At 39.3% G+C, this 8,189-nt stretch overlaps 2 protein-coding genes across 2 annotated transcripts in view; one reads left to right on the top strand and one right to left on the bottom strand.

Moving 5' to 3' along the window:
* The first annotated feature begins 976 nt into the window (after positions 1 to 976).
* Positions 977 to 2,224, top strand: cdkn1ca (cyclin dependent kinase inhibitor 1Ca). Its single transcript, XM_076738539.1, has 2 exons — positions 977 to 1,477; positions 1,593 to 2,224. Exons 1-2 carry the CDS (start codon positions 1,057 to 1,059, stop codon positions 1,691 to 1,693), a joined length of 522 nt encoding a protein of 173 aa, XP_076594654.1. The 5' UTR covers positions 977 to 1,056; the 3' UTR covers positions 1,694 to 2,224.
* A 4,841-nt stretch (positions 2,225 to 7,065) lies between these two features.
* The window catches only part of kcnq1.1 (potassium voltage-gated channel, KQT-like subfamily, member 1.1), a 33,095-nt gene continuing 31,971 nt past the window's right edge, over positions 7,066 to 8,189 (bottom strand). Inside the window, exon 18 of the mRNA XM_076738528.1 lies at positions 7,066 to 8,147. Coding sequence (XP_076594643.1) covers positions 7,881 to 8,147 — 267 coding nt within the window. The 3' untranslated portion in view covers positions 7,066 to 7,880. The remainder of the gene's footprint in view (positions 8,148 to 8,189) is intronic.

Genomic DNA, 8,189 nt, shown 5'->3' with positions numbered 1-8,189 from the left:
AGTTTGTGTCTTTACTGAGCCATTATTATAGCACAAAGAATACATAAGAAAGAGGCAGTTCATCAGGGTTGCACCTCAATATTTCAACCTTTTATTCCCACTGTTATTTTCTAGCATACCAGAGTGATCTGCAAAATCTCCCTCATTAGCACCACTAAAGTGCCCTTGTGCAAGGCCCATAACCTCCAGTGAAGGAAGTGCCCAGGAGTCAGCGAATCAGACTGTGGTTTCATTGGCAGCAATTACTCTGTTTAACTGTGTGAGGACAGGACCTTCCTCAGGTTTCTCAGTGAAAATGTGAAAAATCAGTTTAATCTGGTAGGAATGATAACATTATTAACATATAGATAGCAGCAACATGATTTGAATTCCTAAAGCAAATGCAAAAGTTAGAACCTGTCTCAAACGAACCTGCTGGGAAAAGTCTTCTTTCAAGAGGAAGGGAAAGCAATTAAAGCAGTGACTTTTTAATTACTGTGGTCTTGACCTATATGTAACTTAAACTAAATCTCATCCCCTGATTTGAGACACGTTTCATTTTGGACCGTGAACTTACTTTCAATCTCGTCTTGGCAAGAGGACTCTGGCCTCTATGGCCTGCAGGCATAAATTCTTGTCCTGGCCACTAATCACTGCTCCCTGGAGACGACACTGCACTGCTGCATTTACTGCTCGCTCATTTTGAAAGCTTAAAGTAACACTGATTAAAAGTAGAGCATGTGCACTAAGAATCTTGTCTGACAGAAGAAATGGTCATTATTATGATTACTTCAATGGATCATTACTTGCTAGGACAGGCTTTATCACAATATCACACAAAGCATCCCAAATGGAACCGGAGACTTTTATTGATGGTCCCTTCATCACACAATGGATGGATTTCGCCCCCTCCCCTTACGCCAATTCAGGAGCTGCAGCCAATCAGCAGCCTCTGCTCATTGTGTACAAACAGAACATGGTGCGCCCTGCAGCCTTTAAATCGCCCTGCAGCATGACCACAGCAGACCAGCAACAACGGCTTCCCTTCACCAAAACCCCACCAGGACCATCTGAAGCATGAATCCCATCAGGCGCAGAGAGTCGGTTTGCAGGAGTCTGTTTGGTCCAGTAGACCACGACCAGCTGCGCCGGGACTTGAAACTGAAGCTGAAGGAGATCACTGAGCAGGACAGTCGCCGCTGGAACTTTAACTTCCAGACCGAGACGCCGCTGCCGGGCAGGTTCCAGTGGGAGGAAATACCCGCAGACTGCGCCGCTGCGCTCTACCAGGAGCCCGCACAGCTGAAGGACGCTGCCTGGTCCCACACTGAGGACGACGACCGGCTGAGCGACCGTGAGGAGGGCGCAGGGACCGACCAGGAGAACTGCTCCAGCATCTCCAACACACGCAAGCGTCCCGCTGAAGTGACGCCCGTCCGGAGGAAGAGGACGCTCCCGAAACAGGCGGCCAAGCCCAGAGACAACGCACGAATTACAGGTGAGGAAGAAGTCTTACACACCCAGAATGAGTTTCATCCTGCAGCTCAGCCTCATTCAATCATCGTGACTGAATATAGAGTGAATTAACGTTTTCCTTTTGTTTTTCTTGGCAGATTTTTTCACAAAGAGAAGGAGGATGACAGAAACAAAGAGCATCCTCAATCCTTTTCACACAAGTTCCATTGAAGCAGCTCAGTGCAAAACAATACGATGATCATGCCGCGGAAAAATGGACTATTTATACTTCTACATATATTTTTATGGACTGGACCAAAGCCTGCTCTCTGCACCAAAGGATTTTATTTCATCCCATTATTTTAATTTTATTTTATGCTATGTTATTTTATGTTAGGTTATTTCATGTTATTTTATTTTATTTTATTGCAAATGTTACTATTTGTGAACTGGGGTAAAATTATACCACTTTGTGTTATTTATTCTATTTATGAAGTTTTTATTTAATTTCTGTTGCGTTTTTTCATTGATAATGTCACAAATACGTTTGTTCAGATGTGTTTTTCAGTGTTATGTGAGGAAGATCATTTGCAGACCAAGTGAATTTTTGTCTCTTTATGTTTCATCTCTTTGTCAATCCTGTTGGTAAATTTCTGTAACTTGAGCTGTTAACTAGAAAAGCACTATTTTATCCTTGTCATGTTTGTCTATATCAGCTGTGATGTAGATCAAAAAGCTTGTAAATGCCTACAAATACTGTCATTTTAATAAACTGTGTATCAGTAATGTTAATTGTCCTTCTGGATGACTGATTATTATATTTTTTGCTCTCTACTTGATGAATTTTTTCATCCTGAAAAACTTAAATATACAGAAAAAAAAACAATGATCCTGAACCCAAAATAATTAGTTGGCAGAGCCTGATTGAATGATTTTGCATCCATCACATCAAACTAGTTTATTTACTCAAGGAGAACATTCAGGTTTGCTCCCTATCTTGAGTAAAATGGGACAAAACAGGGCTTATTTGTCTGAAGGCTCGTCAGCGCACACTGTCGGTATTTCAGGATGCAAAAATTGATTTGTAAAATACAAAACAATGCATGTTTTTGTGCAACAACGCGCCTGTCGCAGTTTGTCTGAAGTAGAAATCTTTGCCCTGAAAAGAGTTTGAACTTTCCAATCAAACTCTGTCACAGATCTTGTCAGCCTTGCTTTTGAATGTTGAACACTGCAATCATTGTTTCGTAAAATATTCAGTTTTAACTTCAGTTTCAGGTATTTAAAGTCCTCTGTCCTCATCGTGAGAGCGAGTTCTCCACATCTAAAAGCTGCTGTGATCATTTTTCTGGCATAAACCCTGACCCTGGAGTTCTACAATTACAGCCATTTGTGAAGAGAATTTCAAATGATTAGATTTTCAATATGACCACAGTCTTATGAGAAAGTAGATCTTTGGTTTTGTGCTGACTTTGTGGCAGCCACAGATGAGTAAACTAATAATAAGTGTCCCTCTAAAATCATAGAAAAATCAATTCAAGTTGCAAATTTGACAGCCGAAAGAAGAAAAACGTTCTAGAGTAATTGCTTTTTCTGGGTTGTATTATGAGATGTTTCATAATCACAATCATAAGGACTGTGCTGTCAGGCTTAAAATTATATCCGTTAATACAGTATGAGCTGTAACTGCCAAATTAGCCCATTAGAGAGGCCAAATCCCACAGGAAGCACATTCACTCCCACAGTGTTGGGATTTCAGCTCTAAAGAAATTCAAGAGGCCATCTGGACGCAGAGCAGGACAATGACCACAAAGCAGAGTGTGCCATCTATTTCACCTGCAAATCAGCCTTTGGAGCTCCTCGACCCCCCAGGTCTTTCCTCAGCTTTTCTCTTTTCACTCCGTCCCTTTTCATAGTCAAAGCAGCTATTATCATTGACATGTGCCCAAACCAATCCGGCTTATGTTTATTCTCACTTTGGCTCGTGTTTACTTGTGTGCTTCAGGAGCAGAGAGACTTTGTTAGAGCATAAAAGAAAGAGCAAACGTCACATTTACATTTTTTAAAAGCCCCAACGCCCAGTTTTAAGTATGTTATTTCTGCTTTAGGGAACAGAGGATCTTACACTCTGTTCCAATGGATTTATGTCTGCATTACCAGTCAAGAAATCAATAATCAAACTATCCCGTGGGTCTAAAGGGTCTCAGGGGCTCCCAATTTTCCCACCCACTACCTTAATTAAACCCCCTTAAAGATGTGTTCTACAAGCTGCTGAGTGCATCATCAGTGAATGCAGATTTCACAAACAGTAATGCAGTGATTGTATCAATGACTATTACAGTAATGCTGAATCTTCTTGTTCACATAAACCTTATGCTGTACATTTTACTACTCAGGAACGGAAATCACATTAATCTGCGTCACTGTGGCTTCGTCTAACCAGCTTTGATCAAACTACTCAAATGAGGAAATTACAGGGAAGGCAAACATTAGGATTTGCAAGTACAAAATTGAGGTAAGTTTCTTTAATTTGACACAAATGCACAGGTTTGAAATCCAACAGTGAAATTCATCAAAAATCATTAAAAATGTAAGAGCATTTGTCGCTTTATGCATGATTCAGCAAATATCATCTTAGTAAATTGCAGCCTTAGATGCTAATACTCTCAGTTTAACCAAAGCCGTTATTCATATAAAAGGTCATTTATTTGTTCGCGATCTTTTTGATAATCCTTTATATTGTTTCTGTGTTTGACTGTTACACTTTTTCTCTCCCAATACCCCAGATATCAGCACTAGAAACAAAACAAAACAAACAAAAAAACACTCCCCTCACCCATGTCCTGGTCAGCACAAAGGCCATCCACCCTCAGCACACTTTAGGAGGGTGGGGCCCATTGTTATGGACACCGGAGGCAGATGGTCATTGGGCCTTTTCTCTACATGGGCACTTGTGTGATGGAATGCCTGGACACCCCATGGATGGCCAGCAGGGAAAAGGTCACCATCTGCTGCCCAAAGGTCAGCTGTGTAAAGAGCATGGTTTCAACCATGCAATTTGGCTATTTCCATTGCCCAGCGAGGACACGACATCACGACCCCCACCTCACAACAATAAAGGAAATTCTGCTGCCAACACGACTGATACACCATTAGTAAGAAACAGTAACTTGAGTGGATCCAGAAACTCAAGAGTGAAGCATCCATTTGATTGATGACTGAGGAGGGAAACAATGTAAAAACATTCACTTTTTAATGTAAAAGCATAACTTTTTTCTTCCTACCAAAGCACCTCTGGCAAAAGAATAAAAAAAAAACTCACTGAGACTGAAATATTTAGCTCATTTGTTTTAGTCAGAGATTCCCCTTGAGGCACCAGACACAACACATATACGTTCTGTAATAATTATCACAATCTTTTATTGCTACAGAAGAATATTTCTAAACATTTACAAAAAAGTGAAATAGGATTAAAACAGTAAAAATAGCAATTGATCAAACTGAAACTTTCAAGTGAACCATTGAAATGTAAGGCACCTACCCTAAGATGAATGCAATTCACAATCAAAGCACATGATGCCGAGGCACTAGGCATTAACCTGAATAAATGTCAAGTGTAATAAGGCAAAAAGGCAAATAATGACTCCTACAGGGAAATAACGGACTTTGCACTTCACAGCTATGAAACTAGTGCTGATACAATATGCTGAAAAATCTGTGTTGAAATGTCAATATTGATGTTTCTCAGTAAATCCCATTTATCCCCGGGTCTGATGAGATTTCACATAAATATCATGCTGCCAATATTTAGCAAAGCAGCAGCTGATAGATAGATAGATAGATAGATAGATAGATAGATAGATAGATAGATTTTCATGGCAAACTGTGTAACAGAAAGATCATAACGCATTCATCTTATGTCTTTTGAATATCTGCCTTTGGATTTGCAAGAGAATAATGCAGTAGCACCTCTCTATCAAACTGGGTTTTCCAGATTTCCATTTTAACTGATTCAATTCAAAACAAACTCTGTTTTGATTGTGCACAGTCCATAGCTCATTGGAATGAAATGTATCTGGCTTTCTAAAGGAGTTTATTACTATTTAGCAAACCCAATCAACTGAGATGAGAGTTACTGAAATCTACTAAGCTAGTTACATTAGCTTTAGCAGAATTAGCTAGCTAGGGAGATTATCTTCATCATGATGGATTTGGGCACATTCAGTCGTGTTGAATAGCAAACTAAATTGCCTCTTCAAAACATTTAATTAATAGTTTTGTCTGTCCCTATATTACAAACGCAATCACATGAATTTCACTTGCATCAACAGCTGAGTTGGTAGCTAAGATCTGCTAAGCTATAATCTTAGCTTTAGCTGGAGTTTAGCTAGCTAGGTAGTCCAATGCTGCATTTAGTTATGTTGAATAACAAACTCAATTGGCAAGATGCCAGCTCTTCAAAAATGCTCATTAACATTTTTGCCTGTTATTTACAAAACCCAATCACGTGAATTCCACTAGCATCAAAGCTAAGATGGTAGCATCTGATATCTGCTAAGCTAGTCACATTAGCTTTAGATGGATTTAGGGTGTTTTTCTCTATCATGATTGAAGTTAACGCCTCGTTTAGTTATGTAAAATAACAAACTGAAATGCCAACATGTCAGCTCTTTCAAAAATTTCGTAAACAGTTCAGTCTACTCCTATTTATCAAAGCCAATCCCTGAACACCAGCATCAAAAAGTGAGATACCTGCTAAGCCAGTAACATTAGCTTTAGATGGATTAGGTGTGTTTTTCTTTATCACAACAGAAGTCAATGCCTCATTTAGTTATGTGGAATAACACATACAAATCATACATAAATTACATCATATGATATCACATGATAGATTTTGTTTGACATTTCTAAACATTTACAAAAAGTGATACTAAATTAAAACAGCAATTTACTGAACTGAAAGATTTCAAGTGAAATTTTTTAATGTAAGGCCTGTCACCAAATATGCAATTAAATTTATTGTAATTTCAACAGAATACAGAGTTTTGAATCACAGAATATGATGCCATGGCGGTGGCAATGTCTTAGGTATTCAAATTGGCAAATGTTTTCTAAAAAAGGCAACTATTTGCACTTCAGTGAAACTAATGCTGATACAGCTGAAATATCAGTGCTGAAAAGTCAATAATGATGTTTCTCTTTCACACGTACCTCCTCAATTCATCCTCCGCATTCCACCATAAAAAATCTTTTATTTTTATGATTTATTTCTTTATCCATTGTTCTAAGTTTGTTTTGTGAGTAGCATAAAGGAAGTACAACAACACAACAACCTTGTGTGGCAAAGTAAAAAATAAATCTTGTATATCCGACATCCTCTGATTTGTCACCTAAATATCACAATGCCAACATTCAGCAAAGTAGTAAAGTGGAAAGATTTCATTTTTTTCAGGGCTGTCTGGCAAACTGTGTAACAGAAAAGTGATGATGCCTTCATTTTGTATCTTTTTAGGCTTTTTATTCTATCCACACAAAAAATCATTGCCATCTCCCCTTCGATTTTCTCCTCCGAATGCAAGGGAATAATGTCGTGTCTACCAACAAATAGTATTTTTTTTTTTTTTTTTTTTCAGCTTTCTTGTCCAGTGAACTAGCTTTTTTGAGAATTTTTGAATGTGTACAGTCCATATAGGAACTGAATGTATCTGTTTTGCTCTGCCCATCCTCACCAGAAAAATAACCAGACTTTGCCAGCAGCTTATTATGATTCACATTCACGTTTGTTAGACAGCGTCCTCTAGTGGCCATACTAATTATGACGAAAGCAAAAGACAAAGATGACCTGTTCAGTCCTTTAGGTATGAGGACGTGTTGGTTTTGCTAGGTGTCTGTCCAAATGTACATTTGTTTCACTGCCTCTTTCAGATAAATTTGCCTATTTTATCTGCTTGCCTAGTTTCTGACTTTTGCTTGAATTTTGGCTGCTAAACTGCTTTGACTGCTTTTTAACCGCCTGTGTCTGAGCCATGCATCTGGGTTCAAATCTGGTTCTCCGCTGAGGCCTTCAAGTTCAGAAGCACGATTTTTGATTTACAGGAAACACCTCGGAAAGCACATTCAATTTTAGCTTTAGCTAAGGCTAGCCAGGACCTTCACACCGGCTAGTCTTCACTGAACTTTCTTGTTGTCTGTATCGTGTAGCAGATAAGTGCAATAAGTGCTAAGGCAGTTAGAGCTAAGAGATTACCAAGAGTGTAGTTATGGCAATAAAACTTGGTTTTAGCTCTATTTTTTAGTTACTGCAATTAAAGAGAAGAGCAGTTTACACAGAAATTATACAGTTCGATGGCATAATATATCTTTAATTTAGTAAAACAGACATCAAAAAGTCATAAAGGATATCCTTAGTTACCACATAGATAGATAGATAGATAGGCTGTTTGGTTTCAGTAGCTCTCATCCTGACTAATGGTGGTGTTGTGGGGGGGATTGGGGCAGGCAGCGATATTGGCAGTGTTGGGAGAGAAGGATGATGGTGATGAAGATAGCTGATCGTAGCTTGGCAGGCTGTCATGGCTGGGGAGGACGGGAAAGATCCGTCCGAGCCGTGGCCTTGGCCTGCCTCCACCTTCGCCCTCACTGACGTCCCTCTGGTCCAGCAGAAAGGTGAGGGACTCTGCCACGCGGTTTAGTGTCTGGTCCATGTGTGTTATCTGTCAGAGTTGGATCAAATATTGATAGATGAAAGCTCAGAT

This window comes from Chaetodon auriga, chromosome 1 (assembly GCF_051107435.1).
Source record: "Chaetodon auriga isolate fChaAug3 chromosome 1, fChaAug3.hap1, whole genome shotgun sequence".
NCBI lineage: Eukaryota > Metazoa > Chordata > Actinopteri > Chaetodontiformes > Chaetodontidae > Chaetodon > Chaetodon auriga.
The sequence above is the reverse complement of the archived record's forward strand: the minus strand, read 5'-3'. Positions and strand labels throughout refer to the sequence as shown.